Genomic DNA, 22,384 nt, shown 5'->3' with positions numbered 1-22,384 from the left:
AGGCTGTTTTTTTTTTACTAGGGTGACAATACATCAAGACTTTAGAGTAAAAGCAAGCTGCAGCCGATCGATACTGTATAGGCAACTGACCCAGCCTGGAAGTGTACGTGCATAGCCCGAAGGACGTTAGCTTAATTTCTACTATGTCGCCAAATATATGGATTGAGCCAAACTGGACTGTTTGGCAAGACGACTGCTGTTCTTTGCAATTCCTATTACGACCATATAACTACATTCTGCCTGATACTAGGGCTGTCACTTTTGAGAAAAATCAAATTCGAACAGGTATCAAATATCAAGCAATGTATTTGAATATCTACGAGTAAAAAACGATCAGTCAAAAAATGTGTCATGAAGAGAAAAAAAAAACATATATAAGTCGCACTGGACTATAAGTCGCATTTATTTAGAAATTTATTTCACAAAAAAAAAAAAACAATGTTACGGTTTCAATGTGACAGTTCTCCGTTACGGACATGAGCGCTCTGAAAGGGGCACTAAAAGACTGCTTTAAAACTTTCACAGAGACTCAAACAGAAAGCACAAAGCCTGTCTTTAAATTTAATTTCGTTTTGTATTAATTGTATCTTAATGTTAATCAATGTTTCATCAACCAGTTGCCTGGATTTAATAAATAAGAAATAATATAGTAGAAAATATTTAATCATGACATGGAGGCGCCGGTGCGTGAACCTGGAGCTCGTCTCATAAATGAACCGAAACTCAGCGTATAAGGTAGCCTACTTGCCTCACAGACCTGAGACATATATAGAAAGCTTGAAAAAAGACTGTTCTCTGCTTATGTCATCCGTATGAAATGTGCATTTCTCTCAGGTGCATTCACTACTGCGAAGATCGCGAGTCAGCATCGTCAACTTCATCTTCAACTTCACATGTCAAATACACAGGAATGATTATCGGCCTGTTCACATCGGCCCTATTTTGACGGAACGATACCGATGTGTAAAAAAATGACCATATCGGCCGATATCATATTGGCGGCTGATATATCGTGCACCACTAATTAAAACATTTCCTGACTCTTCTAAGCTTGATAATGGCAGTGAATGGCTGGATGACTTTGGAAGTCCATCAAAGCACATCTATTCATGATTAAAGTGCTCCACGCATCTCAGGGGGTTAATAAAGGCCTTCTGAAGTGAAGCAATGCGTTTGTGTAAGAAAAATATCCATATTTAAAGGGGTCATGAACTGGATTGTTTTATTATTTTATAATGTTGCCTGGGGTACCCTTATAATGTTAGTATGATTTTTACATCAAAAATTGTCATAATTTATAAATAAAAGCCATTTTTCCAAGCCTGATTTCAGCTTCAGATTTGAACGCTCTGTTTTAAGGGGCGTGTCTGCTGTGAGACTGCAGTGCAAACGCCCACTGCTGTGATTGGCTGACATGCTTGCATATGAAATAGCTAGTATTACATGAACTCTCTCGAAAACTTTTACTACGTTTTTACTATTACAGCTATCGAAATTAACAAATCGTGAACAGTATCGTTTAAAGCATTATATTTAAATCTATTCCATTATCACATGAAAGGTTGCAGCATGATGAGCACTGACTGAGCAGATGACAGACAGTCTGTTGATCGCGTGAATAAAGATCGTATCATTGAAAATCAATTTTTGCACTCTCACAAATGCTTACACCAAATCACAATGCAAACACGATGTGAATACACAGTAAGAGCTTCGTTGTGTAGTGTAACAGTGTCATTATTTCATCACGAGTTTGGTAAGTGTCCAGATAAGCTCTCGCGGCTCGCGCTGTGCTGTTTGATTGACAGCTTGGGCGATTGAATAGGGATCGTTATTTGATCGCTTTCTGTATATAATTTAATAACAGTTTAAAAAAGATTATTTTCATAATACTACGAGAAATTATGTGAAGTTGATCGTTTAGTCACTGATGCATAAACAGTATTGAACGATTTTAAGAGAAATATCTGAACTTGAATAATTACACATCAGAAATCACTGATCGCAGATCAGGCATTAGAGTACACATGGTTACTTACATGTTGCTGGCAGATCCATGTCGGGAAATTGTGATTGACTGATTTAATAAAGTTTAACCATGCTGGAATCTGAAGGAAGCTTATGCAGACTGTCTTCTTCCACAAACAGGCACTGCACAATATTTAGTAAACAACATGTTTATTGCTTGGAAGTAGCTCGATCCGGTTTAGCAATTATCATGTCGTCCTATGTCATTTAGCATGTTTGGGCGAATCGGTGTGCGGGGCTAAACAGGCCGTGTTGAAGTAGGAGTTGATCTTCTTTTGTGGAGGCGGTGTTTTATCCTCTTTGACGTCATAGTTCCCCACTTTGAAAAACGAGTCGTTTGCTGAGCCTGATGTCTATAAAAGCTTTTATTGGACTAACAAGGTAGTTTTCAGTTCTGAAACTTACAGGGTATTATTATAGTATGATGATCTCTTATATGTCAAAAGCTCAAGGAAATTTTGATTTCTCAGTTCATCACCCCTTTAAAACTTTATCGACTAAAATAACTAGCTTCCGGCAGACGGCCATACGTATCGACTTACGCCAAAAGAGTAACCCTTGAACTTGATGCACAACGTAATGACGAACGCAGTTGCCCTGTCCTGTGTGTTTGAACTGCGAGAGTCGTCAACTGCCAACATTACATTACATTCATTACTGCCTCACCCTCTTGCTTACAAGGAGCTTATGGAGGTTGTGACTCGTGTCGTCGCTAAATTAAATATCAATTGGCTGGCCGAGAAGCAGAAAGTTCGTCAAAAGAGTAAATTAGATGAATGTTTCCTGCTTTCAAAATCACAATCTCCTCGTCAGGGCATGCTGTTTTTTCCAGATCTTCACACCATGGTTTCGTCCCGTGTCTTCATTTCCCAAACGTCAAACTACTCATTTATTGAGGCTGAAAGAACACTAGTATGGTGGATAAAGTGTGTTTGGCAACGGGTCAGCCCTGGCCTGCGAGGGTCGATGGGGGTATATGGCGAGCAGGACGAGACCAAGGGCTGTGAGAGAACGGGGCGAGGCCGGTGGCGTAATTACTGATGAGCATCACCTGTGCGACTCACCAGTCTTGTATCTCTCACGGAGGAGCGGAAGCATAAAAGGAGGAGCGACAGCGGTGAAGGACGAGATAGGATCAGGCCTGGATTTTACATTGTGTTTTGTTTATGTTTTAATATGTGTGTGCACGGCAGTTGTCTGCGAGGGGCTACCGCCTTTCATTTTGTATTTATTTATTAATTGAAGTTGTTAAATGTTCGCCGGTTCCTGCCTTCTTCTTCCCATAACAACAAACCTTGTTACACTGTTTCTTCAGGCTATAACATCTCTTAAGAGAATAGGAGATTGCCCGGTTGCCCCTTCGTGTTTAGAGTTTGAACCAGGTGTGTTGAAAGCTTTTCTACACCCTAGACCGGGGGACATTTTTAAGATCCCCGCCAATGTTGCGTGATCTATAGTGTTGCAAGCCTTCAGTGCTCCCCCCTTTTCTGACATCAGACCAGGAAAGCCTGAATCTGCTATGTCCAATCAGATCATTGGATGCTTATGTCCACAGCACTGCCCTGTGGTGTAAAACTGACTAGTTGTTTGTGTGCTTCGGGACTCCTAGACGAAGGAGCTTCCCCAGCATCTAAGCAGGAGTATGAGCAAGTGGATAGTTGAGTCCCTCTTACAAATGAGGGATCTGTTCAGCCTTCACCTATGGCTTTCAGAGCTCATTCAACAAGGAGCATGGCGGCTTCTAAAGCCTTATTGTAATTTTAAGATGTGTGTGATGCGGCAGGCTGGTCCTCTCCTCACACATTTTTAAGATTTTATAACCTAGACTTGGGCTCTACACCAGGGTCCCAGGTGCTCATGTCTTAGTTGTGCTCGCCATGATTTCACACTAAACAGGCACTTGTCAGTACGCCGTTGTGGGTATTTCGTACCCGTAGCGTTGCTACTATGACTTGCTGTAACGACTGCGTTGCCCTACCATACCTCCTGAATGCCTGTGATCTACTTGCTTCGACATATCAGAAGCTGACATTGTTTGGTCCGGGTGCACTTTATAGCTTCCTGGTCCCGCTATGATTTCACACGTGCTTCATGACACAATCATGCAGAGGCGTTCCCATAGCATCACAACCATGTGATGCTATGGCATCTCGTTCACTTCTCAGGGAACAATGGTTAGAGTCGTACCCTGAGACTTTTTCTTTAGGTGAACTTAACATCATACTTTTTTATTTTTTTATTTTTGTACTTTATGTATACTTCTAGGGTTCCTATTTAATTTTTATACTTAAAATAATAAACCTTTAACTGTACTTGAAATAGACTTTTTAACTCCTATATGTACACTACCTATAAGTTATGCCAATAATTTATGTATTACATAAAGAGACTTGCTAAATGTTAGCAAGTTAGCTAAAAATGTTAAATACAACTACAAGAAAAGTAACCTTTGAATAACTTAACTTAATAACTTTCTTAAGCATATCTCGATCACAAGATTAAGTACAATTATAGGCTAAAGATACAGATTTTTCTGTATAGGCTACTTGTCAGTGTAAGACAAGCATTTCGTTAAGTATATCTTGGATAAGTACAAGACTATCTTCTATACTGTGTTATTTTTTGTTTAAAATAAGCAGAGTAATAGCACTTGAACTGTTTTCTTATTTGTATGGGTATGTAACAGAAATGCAGAAAACATGTGTTGCACATGAGTGTATGTTGAACCGGGTGTAGTGATGTTTCGCCTGAATTATAGGCTCTGGTCCAACAAAATTGAATTCAGATACTTTCCTTTCAAAGCAAATACTCTTCAGCCGAAGGTGGCTGTGAACACAGTCCTTGTGTGTAAACTTGAGCCAGAATACCAGAGTCTTCTGATATCCAGAATCAACAGATGATCATAAGTTTCATATTTGTGTGTGTTTGTGTGTTCCAGTGACCTGCTGTCCTCAGACTATGTGGAGATACACTATGAAGAAGGGAAGCCCATCCTCGGGAAGGTATAAACTAGGATTTCTCAATTCAGTGTTTGTCAATTCACTCTGGATTCCATTCCAAACATTTCATGCTAATCTAGTCCAGCTGGAATGGAAATGGTTTCGTTTTCCATTGTGGGTCTGATAAAGAAGCTCTTTGGAATGTAATACAAATGCGTCTGAGTTTATAGATGGTACGAGATGTAAATAGCAACTGTGTAATGGATGTTTCTTTTAATTTCTTTTAATTGTATTATTAACTTGTGTTTACTTTGTTAGCCAACTGTCTGAGAATTCCAGATTAAGAACAGTGTGTAATCGAGCCGTGCCAAACCAAACTTAAGTGGTAATATAACTGGAACAGTTTTTTATCTTTCTTAGAACCATTTGGCCCGATGGTGGCTAACGCTTTTTTTAGAGAAAGGTTAGTCATACAATGGCTATTGTAATCATTGTAATAATAATAGCCATATAATTTAATTTGAAAACATTACTGCTGAACCTCACTCACAGAGTATTGTAACTACAATTGGGAAAAGAACCCCAGTTCATTTGGTTTCAGACTTAGAATTTATATGTAAAAGTGTTGTTTTACCGTTTACCAATGTTTTCGGTGTGCCCTGTAATAAATCCTCTTTTATCTTTCCATTTAATAATATTAGTAGTAAATCACTGGGACTCAAATGAGAATGTGCCAATGGTATAAACTCATAATTACTCTGTAAAAACTAACATTCAGATGTATTAAATGAAGCTGTCGCGTACTGGCTTCACATGATCATCCAGATTCAAGAGGCTTTATGTGTGAATGTGGCTACAGTGTAATATCATACAGGTATAAATTCCTTTTTAATTGATTATTAAATTGTTTAATTAAGGTTTATACATAGTTTCCATGACAGAGTTAGAGTAAAGAGTTATGATTGTTAAAGCAAGCACAAACTCTGCAAAAGTGGCAGCTCTTCCAACGCACTCAGTGTCCGAATTCACTCACTCGTTTTCATTCACTCCTTCAAGTGGACTTTATTAGTGGAGTAATGTAGGAAATAGTGATTGAGGGTATAGGGAGTGATTTTGAACACAGCCAAGGAAATAGGAACTAAACCACAGCAAGACAACACAGACACAGCAAGACAGCAGAATATCAAAATAAGAGTCCATGAAACCGAGACACAGAGAATCGTAATAGAAACGAGTTATTTTCACTCAAATATTACTGAAAGTTCAATGAACTTAAAAAAAAGTTATGTTTAAGTAGAAAGTTATGCTTGGTTTTAGTTCACTAGAAAAAAGTTATGCAAACTCATTAACTGATTATATTAAACAGAACTCAAACTGAATCAGTTGCAGTAGTCTCTAGTTCCCTGCATGCTTTGCTTCAGACTTTGTAAGGAGAGTAAATGTTGAAATTAAATTATATTTTATCTTTACTCTGATTTGTTTAAATGTAGTAACTGCACTTGCTGATAGAGTAGTAGTCTCAGTCATTGCTGTGCAATTTCACAGTTTTTAAACTTAAATTATGTTTTATTAACAAAGTTTGGGAGGAGCACGTTCAGATAGTTTACCCAATCAGTGCGAGAGTTAGCTTATATAGAGAGCCAACTCCTTACACTCGATTATTCTTATCCTAGCCAGGGATGGGGCGGGGGTGCTCTGGGTTCTGGCCAAATTCAGAGCTCAGAGCCCTTTCCTTGGACAGCATGCCAAATACACATATTTGATACTATATCTGATTATATATAAGTGTGAACTCATGAAATGGACTGAGAAAATCTGTATCCTCAATTGAAATGAGTTATCCTAACTCGTTGGGTGTTACAGTGTAATAATTTAACCGCCTACAGTGTTGTGTGATGGGAGAGATGACAGATGTGACACAAAGGTTGTGAGAAAGGGGAGAGTAGCAGAAAAGAGCATGACCGGAGGGAGAGAGAGAGAGAGAAAGAGAGGATGCTGATAAGCGCTGAATCCGGTAAATCAAGACTTCACTGCTGAATCAGCACGGCTTGTTCACCTGCAGGTCAGGTCACATGACCAGCACACGTTACTCCACGATAGCAAAGCAGAGAGAGGCTGAAGACCAGTCGCTCTGACATTCCTCGAAGAATCACTTTTAGAGTAGATATGAACGTCAAACTGTTAAACATTTGCATTCATGCATTTGTACACTGAGACCCACCATACACGAAAATGTATAAAAATCCGATCTTCACTTCCCACGCTATATGCAAATTTAGGTAAATGAAAGTAACAGATAATCGAAAACAATCAGCTCATTTTGAGATCAAAGAATGCAATAGGAGAGAGAAAAAAATGAAAACAAACATTTTTGGAGGGAAAAGACTAAATATAAATGGTCAGTTCATAAAATGCTCACCTTTAACGATGAAGAGAAACAGTGAGTGATTGTGTGTTGGCTTGATGAAGAGATACTGAGCTACTTATCTGTGACGGGCCATATCGTATGTACACAGAGATATATCTTTAATTATAGGAAAGTTGCTGTCAACTAATGTAACTACTCCTCTATCTTGCTACGACACTCTCCACTACAGGATGTAGCGACGGATCACGTGACTTCACTCTTGTTGATTGTCGCTCCTGAAAGTCGCTTTTCATTTGCATCAAGTTAAACATATAGGTGCGTTCACATCATGTGGTAACTAATTACCGTAACATTTCGGATCTGTAAAAAGCCTTCACGTGCTTGTAGAACTTATAATTACAACATGTACATTTTCTGATGTTGCGTTCAAGTCCTCCTGGGAAGTTTGTAAGTACGAGGTGGGAAGTCACGCTTATAACGGCATGTGCGTTCAAGTCACTTTCGTCGGAACAAGATGGCGAAGTAGTTTCTCTTAATTAATTACACAAAAATACAGTAAGGTTCTTAAACTCTTGTTCTAGAAAATGAAGAAAGAAATGTGCATCAGGTGTACTTTGTATTTTTATATTTTTAATTAATTTATGAAGCCACTGCCAACTCATCGTTAAATGTTGCATTGTTATACTATCATATTCTGTGTTGGCGATTAGCTAACTGAGCTGTAAATAGAAAAGCCTGACAATATCACAGCTAAATACCTTTACGTATTGTGTATTCCGCCATGTTAATCACTGACACGCCCCCAACTCGTAAAGATCGGAGCTTAGAGAAAATCCCGAGCATCCCACTGGTATTTACGAAATTGTGGTGGCGTTCAAGTGCGTTCAACTCGTAAATACAATCTATACGAGATGACTTGAACGCACCATCAGAGCTATGACTTCTGCACCACCTGACCACTGCAGATTTAAGGTGTGTTTGAATGGAAGCAGCGTTTGCGCAGACCGATCGGTGTGTATGACATCAAAGTACCGCGAGAGAGATTTGAAAGCATACAAAGCTTTATTTACGGTAATTACGACATGTCGTGAACGCAGCATATCTCAATGCTGGACACGCCTATATCTTGTCTGATTTATACACTCTGCCAGCGACACACAGTGACATGATCCTGTTCATTTCAATGGAGAGCTGCCAATTTCTGGCGACAGTGACCTTTGGCGACAGGATGTAAATGACGCGACGATGTTGAGATATGTTTAACTTAATGCAAGTGAAGAGTGATGTCAAAGGAGCGCACGTGATCCTTCACTACATCCTGTAGTGGAGAAGTTCATTTTAGCAATCAAAAAATTCTCTATGATTAACCTGACCTTAAACTCGCCATGCTGACAATGAGCTTGAATGGTTTTGTGAACCCCAGATAGACCAGCGATTGCACTTTTGCCCCAATAGCCGCAATGGCAAAGAGCACTCGCTGTTTCTCGTTCTTTAATATGAGACCCTCTGTGGTGAAAATCAAGCTTTTAATGTTGTTTATATGTCTGTGTGGTGTTTTTTATATGCTTTAAGACAAACTCATGTGTAAATTCATAAGTCGACAGCATTGCTGAGTATTTCCTCCTTAAAACTGCAGTGAACCAAAGACAGTCTCAAAAACACGCTTTGAAATCGCTGGTGTTTCTGACGTCACAAACTACCTTGTAACCAATCAGATCAACGTGTGATCGTCAACCAGTGGATCTCTGAGCTGAGTGAGTGAGTGGAGGCGGGACTCATTAGCATATTCATAAAACCGCGTAAACTAAATGAGGCAAGGATGTAGAGTTACATTCAAGCTATTTTAAGGCATGAAGAAATAATTTTTTCAAGGAGAAAACGTTTAAATATGTCATTTTGATGATCAAAATGATCGACTACAGGGAGACTTTAAGCATTTTAAGTATTGATTCCATTTATATTTAGTCTTTTCCCTCCAAAATGTTTGTTTTATAGCAGCTAGAGAACTTATTCATTCTCTACAACATGGAATAACATCCGTGACTGTCATTGTAGCCAAGCTCTCACACTTTTTTAACCCATTTGGAAGGAGTAAAATGTACATATGGCTTTAACAACCAGATGTATTTACACTTGTCCAGTTTCATCTGGAAAGCGTCTCAGACCTCCTCCTGAAGTGGTTTGAGTGATCAGATTTATATCTGACTCGAATGCATTTCGGAGTGCATTTACACCTGGTCTTTTCACGACCGGATAGCTGTCCAATCAGAGAAAACGCATGAAGTGACCAGGTGTAAATGTGTCCTAAGGCCCTAAATGTGTGTGTTGTCAGGGTGGAGAGCACTGTTACTACCACGGCCAGATCAGAGGGAATGACAACTCGCATGCCGCTCTGTCCACCTGTGACGGTTTACAGTGAGTACTGCACTCAATCCATACACTTTACTAATAAGTCTCAATACTGACTTATTCAGTTGTGTGCTGTAATTTATGTTTATGCCTCACATTATGTTCCTATAACTCATTGTACTGTGGTGTGTACTGTGGTTTGTAATGTGTCTGTGTGTTTTCTTCATTTCTAAGTTGCTTTGGATAAAAGCAGCCAAATGAATCAACATAATTGTTTGTCTCTCTCTGGTACCCAGTGGCATGTTTGATGATGGACTCCATATGTACACAATTGAGCCACTTAATCAGACTCACTCTATTGTAAGTTTTCTTTTCTAAATATCATTTTTACACACTTTAAGACCTCAAGCACATTATCTAATTATATTGTTATTATGTGGTGATGAATAAATAGTAAATTCATAGAGTTAGATGTGATGTTCCCGAAAGAAATTAATACTTTTATTTAGCAACGATGCATTAAATTTATCAAAAATTACAGTAAAGACATTTAAAATGTTGCAAAAGATTTCTATTTGAAATAAATTCTGTTCAAACTTTCTATTTATCAAAGAATCCTGAAAAAAGACAATGTATTGCATTTTCCACACTTCATTAAGCGGAATAACAATTTTCAACTGTGATTATAAGAAAAGCCGATTCTTGAACATCAAATCATCATTATTTCTGAAGGATCATGTTGCTGAAAATTCAGCTTTGTTCAATAAATTACAGTTAATATATATTCACATAGAAAACAGCTATTTTAAATTGTAATAATATTTCACAATATACAGGTAACATACTAGTATTACTGTATTTTTGATCAATTAAATGCAACATAACGGTGGTGTATCTTTGGGAAACTTGATAAAAATGTTGAATGAAAATAAGTATTTCCTCAAATAAAGCCTACTTTTCCATTAGATTACTTATTGAATATTATTCTTATAATAATTAGGTATGATTTATAGACAGCCATATTTAGCGTCTGCAAGTTTCAAAAGATTATTTTGGTCATATGAAGTCTCCAGTAAGAATATGTACACATTTGTTATAAGCAAAGAAAATGGTTGTATCATCAACAGTCGTTCTGTTACTGCAGCTCTAGTGTAGCTATTTCCTCTGCACATCAACTCTAAACACTTTAATTAACTCCATACACACTCTCCTTACACACAGTGACTCAAATAAATCTCTGAACTTTAATTTTAAACTAACAAACCATCTTCTAAAAAAAAAAAAAAAACTATCAAAAACCAAACTGCACAATTCATTAAAAACACTAATCAAAAGCACAAGGCCATTTAAAACTTTGCTATGTGCAGCTTTGGATGATGAACTTGTGAGGTTTGGCTGCTCATACTCTGTGTTTATTTCATTAGGAGGGAACAGCGAGACCGCATGTCTTACGCAGAACAAATATCCTGCAGCAAACACCTACAGGAGATGAAGGTACAGGCACAATGCACATTGTAGACTCGCAGTAGAATGAGAGTTTCGAGTGTCCCTTAACAATTAAAACAATTGAATGGCACGTGACTCTCCGCTGAGAGCACTGAATGTTCAGATTTTCTCAGTATCTTTATTTTCTCAGTTAAATCATGTTTGGAGAAGAGAGAATGTGTGCTTTGTGTCACTGAAAACAATGAAACACTCTTGTTAGATGATTTCTGTTTTGGGAAGGAACGAACAAACATGTGTGTGTGTGTGTGTGTGTACGTGTGTGTGCAGGCATGGAGGAGGATTTGTCTTGGCTTCGACAGAGGAAAAAGCGAGCTGTAAGAGTTCGAGCTGATGGATACAGGCCACAAAGTGATCCAGAACAAAACACTGTCAATGCAAACCAACACACACATCCCATAATGTCAAACAGAGAGACTCAGACCCAGCCTTAGAACTGGCACTTACATCCCAATCTGCATAAAGTCCATACTAGATCGTATTCATGCATTTCAAACATTAGTGAAGTAAAAACAGTTTGACACTGGTGTCTGGATGGGAGGCTTTTAAACAGTCGAACATAAAACATTAAGTAGCTAATTATGAATAAATTATGCATTTTATTTATCAAAATGCTGACTGTTATGCTAATGCAAACAATATTTTATGCAATTTTATGAACTAGTATAGAAGTATTTCCCAATAATGGTGTGCTTCTGAAAATTAATTATTCAAAATGTCAACAGGTGCATCAGTGGAGCTACTTTCTATTTGTATTCATTAAACGAAAAACAATTTTACCTGTGATGACAAAATCCTATTTTTAAAAAAATAAAATGAATACTTCTGCAAGGATGCATTATATTGACCAAAAGATACAGTAAAGGTTAATAATACTAAGATTTCTAATGAACTTTCTGTTCATCAAAGAATCTTGAAAAAAAATTACAATGTTTTCCACAAAAATCTGGAGGAGCGCAACTGTTTTCAACATTGATAATCATAAATGTTTCTTGATCATCAGATCAGGATATTAGATTGATTTCTAAAGGATCAGGTGACACTAAAGACTGGAGTAATGATGCTGAAAATTCAGCTTTGATCACAGGAATAAATTACACTTTAACATAAAGAAAACAGACGTTTTAAATTGTAATAGTATTTCACAATTTTGCTACAATGTTTACTCTATTTTTGATAGAATAAATGCAGCCTTGGTGAGCAGAAGAGACTTCTTTAAAAATATAAAATAATCTTACCAACCCCAAACTTTTTAAATGTACTTTCCCATCACCAGAAAAATGCAAGCTTTCACTAGGCAAAAAAGGAGTTTGTTTTTGAGGCCATAAATTAAATTATGTTGTTGCAGAAATATGTAAATTGGGATCCATCCAAAAACTTTGATCTAGAACAGTGCACATGCTTTGATCCATAAATGTAACGGCAGCACATTATGAGAGTTTGTAATGTGTGAAAGTGTTTAGGACACTGTTCTTGAGGAGCGTTCATGCAGAAGCTGAAGCCATGCTTGTGTTTTCCTTCTCCTCCTCCAGATCCCGAGGAACCTGTTTGAGGAGATGAAGTACATCGAGCTGATGATCGTCGTCGACCACAACATGGTGTGTTTAAATGCTGTTTGAATATTATAGTATGTGAGTGTCTTTGGCACATGATCTCTGTTGTGAAGAAGTACAATTTAGCAGCAGTTTTAAAAAGACTTTTAAAAGACTATTGTCTTTAAAATATGTAATAAAGTTACTGCTGATTAGCATTTATGGTAAACTAAAATGGATTTATTTTATTTACTAAAATGTAATTTCTATTGTATTTAAATATATTTGTAATTACACAACTGTAATGATGAAGTTGAATATAAAATATATTAATTTTAAATTATCAAAAAATATAAAATAACACACTACTGTTAAAATGATAATCAACTTTACATGTGTTTAGTATGTAGTCAACACATCAAAACAAGTGTACTTTAAAACATGACTAAATATTATTAAAACATTATGATTAAAAATGTACTTTAAAGTAAAACTTATTTTTACATTATTACAAAGTACACTTTTTAAAGTCTTAAAGTATATTTAGGTACCCTTAAGTGGCCTTTTATTTTATTAATATAATAAGTACAGTTTTTAAAAAATAAAAATAAACTTAAAGTCCCCTTGTGTTGAAAATACAGCTTTTAATGTTGTGTATATGTGGTGTTTTTAAAATGCTCTAAGACAAACCATGTGTAAATTCATCAGTCAACACCATTGCTGAGTATTTTCTCCTTGAAACTTCAGTGAACCAAAGAGTTTGAGTTTGAGTGTTTGTTTGATGTTTTTATGATCAGGTTATAACTATATCAGTATTATCCCACAGTTTAAGAGACTGGGGACCAAGCAGCGCACACTCAACTTTGCCAAATCTGTGGTCAACCTGGTGGATGCTGTGAGTTTCTGAATTATTGATCACTTTTCAGTCAATAGTTTGTGTTAATGATCAATTCAACAACCCATAGAGCTGAATTTCAGAAACCCATAATGGTTTTGGACCCCTAGAGATGAGAAATGCCAATTCCGATTTAAATTACACAAAAAGTGTAGATATTAAATGGAAAGATGTTGTTCATTTCCCCCTGTTGCTCTTTCTCTCTGTCTAATGGAAGAGTTTTAAAGATCACCTGTACACGCGTGTGGTCCTGGTCGCCCTAGAGATCTGGACGGATAAAGATCACATTCCCATTAGTGTGATTCCATTCGACATGCTGCGAAACTTTTCCAAATACCGACAGCAACACATCAGGAAGCACGCAGACGCGGTGCATCTGTTCTCGTAAGTTCGTGTTTGTGCATAACTGCTCACACATGTGCAGAAATGACTTGTGCGTAATGGAGCGTCGGTGTGTGTGTGCAGGAACGTGACGTTTCACTATCCTCGGGGCTGCGCGGCGTACTTTGGAGGAATGTGTTCTGTGAGTCACGGGGTTGGAGTCGTTGAGGTGAGTGAAGCACATGTAGATTGACTGACTCACAGCAAACATCCACAATAAGGAGCTGAACTCATTAAAGACTGTATCACAATGAAGTTTTCTTCATAGTAGCGAATATTACAGCTGATTTTACACATGATCTTACTCCTAGTTGGAACTGAACTAAGTTTGCAAACTAGGGTGCAGAATAATTATTTCAATGTTTTTGAAAAGTCTTTTATGCCCAGAAAGGCTGAATTTATTTGATACAGTAAATACAGTAAAAACAGTAATATTCCGAAATTACTATTTAAAATAGTTGTTTTCAACCTGAATATATGTTCAAATGTATTTTATTCCTGTGATTAACGCTGAATTTTCAGCATCATTACTCCAGTCTTCAGTGTCACATGATCCTTCACAAATCATTATAATAGGATGATCTGATGATCAAGAAACATTTATGATTGTTATTAATGTTGAAAACAGTTGCGCTGCTCATATTTCTGTGAAAACTGATAATTTTTTTCATGATTCTTTGATGAATAGAAGGTTCAAAAGAACGGCATTTATTTGAAATATAAATCTTTTGTAACATTATGTGTCAAAATGTGTCTCTTTACTGTAACTTTTGACCAATTTAATGCATCCTTGTTGAATAAAAGGATTGATTGGTTTTGATTAGGACAAAATGTCCCTACATAGGTGGCAATATCCAAAATCCTTGTCCTTGTGGGACATTCCTTGGCCAGCTTATAAATCATTTTTGAAAATGTAAAAATGCAGAAAGTTTTATGTGATGGGTAGGTTCAGTTGTCACGATCACCTGTGAGAGAGCCTGTGATCACCACCAGAGGACACTTCACCCCCGACCATCACCACACCATCACAGACACCATTCCCCATAATCCTTTGCCCAGACTAATTAGCCATGATTACATCCACCTGCGTGTCAATACCTTGTTTAGATCACCCTATATAAGCCTGGTTTTCTCATTCATTCCCTGCAAAGTCTTTTCTAGTGTAACACTGCAATTTTGAGCATTCTCCTGGTTCTCTGTATCTTAATTTTTCGATTTTCTGTCCGGTTTTCTTGGTTTCCTCTGTTTTTGCCATAGGTTTTGCCTGTGACCCTGTTTTTGTTTGGACTGGTTACCCGGTGTTTATGACCTTTGCCTGTTTTTGACTACGATTGTGGATTACCCTTTCGTTAAAACTGCATTTGGATCCTCAGCCTTTGGGTCTCGGGGCAGTTTCGTTACATTAGTATAAGGGGAGAGAATATACACTCACCTAAAGGATTATTAGGAACACCTGTTCAATTTCTCATTAATGCAATTATCTACTCAACCAATCACATGGCAGTTGCTTCAATGCATTTAGGGGTGTGGTCCTGGTCAAGACAATCTCCTGAACTCCAAACTGAATGTCAGAATGGGAAAGAAAGGTGATTTAAGCAATTTTGAGCGTGGCATGGTTGTTGGTGCCAGACGGGCCGGTCTGAGTATTTCACAATCTGCTCAGTTACTGGGATTTTCACGCACAACCATTTCTAGGGTTTACAAAGAATGGTGTGAAAAGGGAAAAACATCCAGTATGCGGCAGTCCTGTGGGCGAAAATGCCTTGTTGATGCTAGAGGTCAGAGGACAATGGGCCGACTGATTCAAGCTGATAGAAGAGCAACTTTGACTGAAATAACCACTCGTTACAACCGAGGTATGCAGCAAAGCATTGGTGAAGCCACAACACGCACAACCTTGAGGCAGATGGGCTACAACAGCAGAAGACCCCACCGGGTACCACTCATCTCCACTACAAATAGGAAAAAGAGGCTACAATTTGCACAAGCTCACCAACATTGGACAGTTGAAGACTGGAAAAATGTTGCCTGGTCTGATGAGTCTCGATTTCTGTTGAGACATTCAGATGGTAGAGTCAGAATTTGGCGTAAACAGAATGAGAACATGGATCCATCATGCCTTGTTACCACTGTGCAGGCTGGTGGTGGTGGTGTAATGGTGTGGGGGATGTTTTCTTGGCACACTTTAGGCCCCTTAGTGCCAATTGGGCATCGTTTAAATGCCATAGCCTACCTGAGCATTGTTTCTGACCATGTCCATCCCTTTATGACCACCATGTACCCATCCTCTGATGGCTACTTCCAGCAGGATAATGCACCATGTCACAAAGCTCAAATCATTTAAAATTGGTTTCTTGAACATGACAATGAGTTCACTGTACTAAAATGGCCCCCACAGTCACCAGATCTCAACCCAATAGAGCATCTTTGGGATGTGGTGGAACGGGAGCTTCGTGCCCTGGATGTGCATCTCACAAATCTCCATCAATTGCAAGATGCTATCCTATCAATATGGGACCACATTTCTAAAGAATGCTTTCAGCACCTTGTTGAATCAATGCCACGTAGAATTAAGGCAGTTCTGAAGGCGAAAGGGGGTCAAACACAGTATTAGTATGGTGTTCCTAATAATCCTTTAGGTGAGTGTACAGTTAGTACAGTATGAAAATAATTATATGAAAACCCAACATGTCTCTCTGTGTGTGTGTTTGATGAATGTGCAGTATGGCTCTACGCGGACTTTGGCACTCGTGCTGTCCCAGAGTTTGGCTCAGAATCTTGGCATTCAGTGGGATACAACATCAATAAAAAGTACACACTCTTTCTCATAATCTTGCTCAATTTACTTTGATACTGAGATATAAAATACTGAACATTAACTCACTGTGTGTGTTCTGTCTTATCAGATGATTGTGGGTGCATGAACTCCTGGTTAGGCTGTATCATGGAGGACAATGGGTGAGATACTCAACACAAACACATTGTGTGATATATGACAAGTCACCATAATCCATATACAATGTACTCATTAAACTCCTGTGATATGTTTATATCATTTAGACAGCTGTTTAGTTCTGACATCACTTTATAAAAACTGTCACTGTCATGTACTACACACAAACACCATCAAAACATACAATAATTCAACAGTCAAAGTGCCCCAAGTATGCTATTTTAAGTTTTGGAGTCTCCTGCAGCAGGTTTTAATTTCAAAGTCAAGAAACACTTTTTTTCATAATACACATTGCTCTTTTGTACCTGTGTAAGGATTCAGTCTCTCTAAACCCCTCGTTTCAAAGAGTCTGCTCTGCTCTGATTGGTCAGATGACCCAGTCTGTTGTGATTGGTCCGCTCTCCTCTGATTGGTCAGATGGTCCAGTCTGTTGTGATTGGTCTTCTCTCCTCTGATTGGTCAGATGGCCCAGTCTGTTGTGATTGGTCTTCTCTCCTCTGATTGGTCAGATGGCCCAGTCTGTTGTGATTGATCTGCTAAGCTCTGATTGGTCAGATGGCCCAGTCTGTTGTGATTGGTCTGCTCTGCTCTGATTGGTCAGATGGTCCAGTCTGTAGTGATTGGTCTACTCTCCTCTGATTGGTCAGATGGTCCAGTCTGTTGTGATTGGTCTGCTATGCTCTGATTGGTCAGATGGCTCAGTCTGTTGTGATTGGTCTGCTCTGCTCCGATTGGTCAGATGGCCCAGTCTAATGTGATTGCTCTGCTCTGATTGGTCAATTCTTCCAGTCTCAGCTACAACTACAGTGTTTGAGGGTCAAAGTAGATGTTGTTCACCAGCAACCAATGAAGATCATAGACTGGCATTATGCAAATGTGCAAATACAAATACAAACCTTTAAATCTTTAAAACTTTGAAGCCCTTTTTCATTCACACACAGGTATATCACAAACTGCATGAAAGGTAGTATTTGAAAAAGTATAATAGGGCACTTTAAGACATGCACTCATTAATATCAACTCACCTGTTACCACACAGTCACACAATCTATAAAAACACACAATTATTGTTATTGTGTATATATAATAAATTAAATTATTTCCTATTAATTTAATAAATGTTTTCAAATATCATGCATCTCAATGGGTCTGTCAGTGAGAGTAAATTGTTGCAAAACCGTTTTTCCTCTCTTCATCTCTACTCAGGGTTCAGCTCACACGGATTTTCTCTAAGTGCAGTATCACTGGTTTTAAAGAGTTCCTGTTGAAGGGAGGGGGATCCTGCCTCTTTAACAAACCCACTAAGGTCAGGCATCATTAACATCATCAGAATTTATCCAAAAATAAGAAACAGCATGAGAAAGTATGAAGAGACAGAAATAAATATTTCTAGGTCATCTCATCTGTGACATGCTGCACATTACCACAGAAATAGTTTTCTGTAATAACTCATCTCTCGGTTTGTAAAAACAAACGAATATGATGTCTATATGGTGAGGTATTCCGGAGAGTTTAAAGCAGAAACTGTAGTTTAAACTGGACACGTCAAAGCCAACGTTCTTTCACTCTTCCATTTGTCCTGTTGTTGACAGACTCAAGCGCATGGAGAGTCAGAAACTGAACACGCATCTGTATACTGTATCACTGTAGACAGCGTCAGTCATTATAATGGCTTCTGTTTGCTTTTGACTGCGAAGCGACACTCACAACTACGTCAACTTATTCTACTTACCTGTGCCCTAACACCTAACCTAACAGTCTACTGATACACTAATTTATAGTTGACACTTGCAAAGTAAAGTGTGACCCAGTTTTTAATTTTTTATTTGATTTGAAGTACATTATAAGTGCAGTTTCATTTACAATTAAAGAGAAACCCCAAAATTATGAAAATTCTGCCATTATCAACTCATCCTCATGTCCTTTGCATGTATGTCCTGCAGCTTTTTGAAGAGACAGAGTGTGGAAATGGATATGTAGAAGTAGGAGAGGAGTGTGACTGTGGACCAAGAGAAGTGAGTTTACATGATACTCATATACAGACAGCGCATACACAGTAAATTATATAAGATCACTACAGTGTCACAGCAGTATTCAGCTGTTATGTGTGTGTGTGTGTGTGTGTGTGTGTGTCATAGGAGTGCATTAAAGAGTGCTGTAAAAAGTGTTCTCTGTCTAATGGTGCACACTGCAGCGACGGACCCTGCTGCAATAAAACATGTCTGGTGAGAGTCAGTCACACAGTACACTGTAAATAATTATCAGTCGAATTAACTTAAAAAAGTGAGGGAACCCGTTGCCTTAAAATCATTAAGAAAATAAATTTCATGTAATTGAAAAAATTAAGTTGTGAACTTGACAATTCCAGATAACTTAATTTTTTAAATTACGCATGTGTCACCATTCCGTTCAGTTTAGGGAACGTTTACACAACAACGATATGCTTAAAACGGAGAAGTTTTTCCTTTGAGTTTTCCGCATCAATTGTCAAAACTATCCCGATCCACACGGATCTGTGAAAACGACAAAAAATGCTGTATTCTGCTGCCAAGCCATTAGATGGCAATGAAACACAATAGACTGAACAGGTAACACGCATGTGCATGACATCATCGTCTTCAGAGATTCGCGTTTTTGTTGTTTACACACAGACCGTTTTCAAAAACTTGCACTTTGAAATCCGTTTTCAAAAGTTTGCGTTTTCAGGCACCCAAAACGTTGTTGTCGTGTAAACGAATGACCAAAATGGATAAAAAGTTTTACGGTTTAGTTGAAAACGCTGTCATGTAAACTCCCCATTAGTTTAGTTTTCATAGACTTTCAGTTTGTTTTCATTTGTCATGTGTCTTTGTTCTGATTAGCGTCACTCATCATCAGTATCCTTGTTACTGTCATTACTAGTTCATCCGTGTCAGCTGTGTTAGTTTAATCATCTGGTTTGAGTTTGTGTATATATAGGTCACCTTATCCTGAACTCTTGTATCCTTAACACTATGGTGTGTGTTTCTATTTTCTGTGTGGATCGCTGTTGGATTATTATAAGTAAAGTTTGAATCTTCATCTTCTGTGTCTACGTCTTTCTATCTGCACGCATCTGTTACAGAAAGAAGTTTATTTACTTAATCATTTTAAGGCAACAAATTTAACAATACTGTTCAAATTATAATAATCAATGTTAGTCAACACTTCACAATAAGTGTACTTCTTTAAAGCACGACAAATGATTATTAAAACATAATGAATTCAAAAACTATGCGTGCACCTTCAATACAGTTAAGCACAGGTAATCTTTCACAAGAGGTGTGTGGGAGCTCTATCTCTTTCTCTCTTTGTCTCAGTTCTACCCGCGAGGTTACACCTGCCGCTACGCCGTGAATGACTGTGATATTTCAGAGACGTGCTCAGGAGACTCAGGGCTGGTCAGTGACATATCAGCACTACTCCAATCACATATAACAGTCTGATTATGCATGTTTTTATTGAACCTTTCTTTGCATCTCTGTGTGTGTCTGTGCAGTGCCCTCCCAATCTACACAAGCAGGACGGTTACTTCTGCTCTCTCGAACAGGTACACACCACAACTGTTACTCTACTGAAACATGGGTATTTATTGCGGGTTGGCCAATGAGGGTTTTTTATTTAATGTCCCCCTGTAGTCAATAATTTCATCCTTTAAAACTCATCTTTGATCACTAAAATTACATATTTAAATGTTTTTTCCATGAAAAAAATTCTTCATGCCTTCATCAATTCTTCAAATATCTTGAATGTAACTCGACACCCTTGCCTCATTTAGTTTGTGCTTCTATAAATATGCAAATGAGCCGCTGATCTGATTGGTTACAAGGTAGTTTGTGACGTCAGAAACACCAGCGATTTCAAAGCGTGTTTTTGAGACTGTCTTTTAGTGTTGTCAAAAATATCGATATTTTTCGATAAATATCGATACTGAAATATCTGAACGGTACCAATACTAATTTCCCGAAGTATCGATACTAGCCAAGCTGTCACTTTTACTTCTCTCCAAAGGCGCGTTGACAAACACCACACGCTGATGCGCACTTGTCTCATTTGCTCTGGTTAAATAGCAAAAGTGAAGTGAATGGGGCCGATCACACCTGACGCGTTTTTTGCTGTGAGAGGCGCCTATTTTCAACTGGTTTCTAGCGAGCGTTCTGCGCGCTGTTTATGCGCCTGCTGCGCCTCGTGTGCCTTCCGTTTTAGTGATGAAAGCTAGTTGCTTGAACGCTCGAAGACTGCGATGGTGGAGGATAAACTTGTGGTGCTCTCGCAGGTTACCATGAGCTTGATGACTTCACGAACCGTAACTACCACAATGTTAACAGAAAGTAAATAAAGTTAATAAAAGGCTGATTTGACGTTTACTTGACTGACAGGACAGCCGTTTCAGTGGTCGCCTAGCAACATAAAAAACGCAGCACACTGCTCGTTCTGTGTGATGGTAAGTGCTGTGTGCCTCGCGTTTTCGAACCTGAAAAATGTGTTAGGTGTGATCGGGGCCTAATATAGCAAAGCACCTGAAAGACCGACACCCGGATCTATATAAATAATTACGAGAGTTTGGTAACTCTTCTTATTTTAACATTTCTGAAACATTAACCAAGATGGCCTAGTATTGTTGTTGATATGAGTGTGTGTTGTCTCGTTTTTTCACCGTAATTCTTAAAGTTAATATAATCTGACTGAGAAATCTTAGACAAGTAAATATTTTAACTGTGGTCAAATGTAAATTAAAATTGCTTATTTAACTTTATTAAAAAAAAATATTATTTAATTCTGCAATTTGCCTTCATTAGCGATTATCATCAATTTGATTACACAGATAGGCCACTAATTAAACTAAACTGGGCTAGACATTGACATCTCTGCAATCATCTCTGAATTCAATAATGAAATGCCTTTAACTGAAAATTGAATGTTTAATATTATTATACATTACTGACACTCTATGCTCCAATTTGATACTGTTAAGTGCTTTGACAATCCATATTGTTAAAAGCACTAACGTTATATAAATAAAGGTGACTTGACTTGACTTCATGTCGATCCAGTGTTATGCATACGTTTGCGTTTAAATCTGTTCATCAAATAACGTTAATGTATTAATCAGCATTTATGCTTTTGAACAAGTGTACTACCTCAGGACATTTTTGTTCATGTAAAATATACCTCATTGTCATGTTCTAGACTTGTTAAAATAAAAACCTTAATATTGTGGCAGTTTTTTTCTCCTTGGTATCGAAAATGGTATCGAATATCGATATTTTTCAAGGTATCGTATCGAAGTTAGAAATTCTAGTATCGTGACAACACTACTGTCTTTGGTTCACTGCAGTTTTAAGGAGAAAATACTCAGCAATGCTGTCGACTTATGAATTTACACATGGTTTGTCTTGATCATATTAAAAACACCAC

General features: G+C 37.9%; 1 protein-coding gene across 2 annotated transcripts in view; it reads left to right on the top strand.

The window, feature by feature from the left end:
* Positions 1 to 22,384, top strand: part of adam23b (ADAM metallopeptidase domain 23b) — a 42,633-nt gene that overhangs the window by 6,644 nt on the left and 13,605 nt on the right. For both annotated transcript variants that reach the window (XM_079880552.1, XM_079880553.1), the window contains exons 4-19: positions 4,967 to 5,030; positions 9,668 to 9,750; positions 9,981 to 10,044; positions 11,109 to 11,178; positions 11,458 to 11,504; positions 12,720 to 12,785; positions 13,546 to 13,614; positions 13,832 to 13,998; positions 14,080 to 14,164; positions 16,719 to 16,806; positions 16,902 to 16,953; positions 18,155 to 18,254; positions 18,892 to 18,963; positions 19,087 to 19,173; positions 20,287 to 20,367; positions 20,466 to 20,516. In XM_079880552.1, coding sequence (XP_079736678.1) covers positions 4,967 to 5,030; positions 9,668 to 9,750; positions 9,981 to 10,044; positions 11,109 to 11,178; positions 11,458 to 11,504; positions 12,720 to 12,785; positions 13,546 to 13,614; positions 13,832 to 13,998; positions 14,080 to 14,164; positions 16,719 to 16,806; positions 16,902 to 16,953; positions 18,155 to 18,254; positions 18,892 to 18,963; positions 19,087 to 19,173; positions 20,287 to 20,367; positions 20,466 to 20,516 — 1,246 coding nt within the window. The remainder of the gene's footprint in view (positions 1 to 4,966; positions 5,031 to 9,667; positions 9,751 to 9,980; positions 10,045 to 11,108; positions 11,179 to 11,457; positions 11,505 to 12,719; positions 12,786 to 13,545; positions 13,615 to 13,831; positions 13,999 to 14,079; positions 14,165 to 16,718; positions 16,807 to 16,901; positions 16,954 to 18,154; positions 18,255 to 18,891; positions 18,964 to 19,086; positions 19,174 to 20,286; positions 20,368 to 20,465; positions 20,517 to 22,384) is intronic.

This window comes from Squalius cephalus (genome assembly GCF_949319135.1).
Source record: "Squalius cephalus genome assembly, chromosome: 9".
Classification (NCBI taxonomy): Eukaryota; Metazoa; Chordata; class Actinopteri; order Cypriniformes; family Leuciscidae; genus Squalius; species Squalius cephalus.
This window is presented reverse-complemented; position numbering and strand designations above follow the sequence as displayed.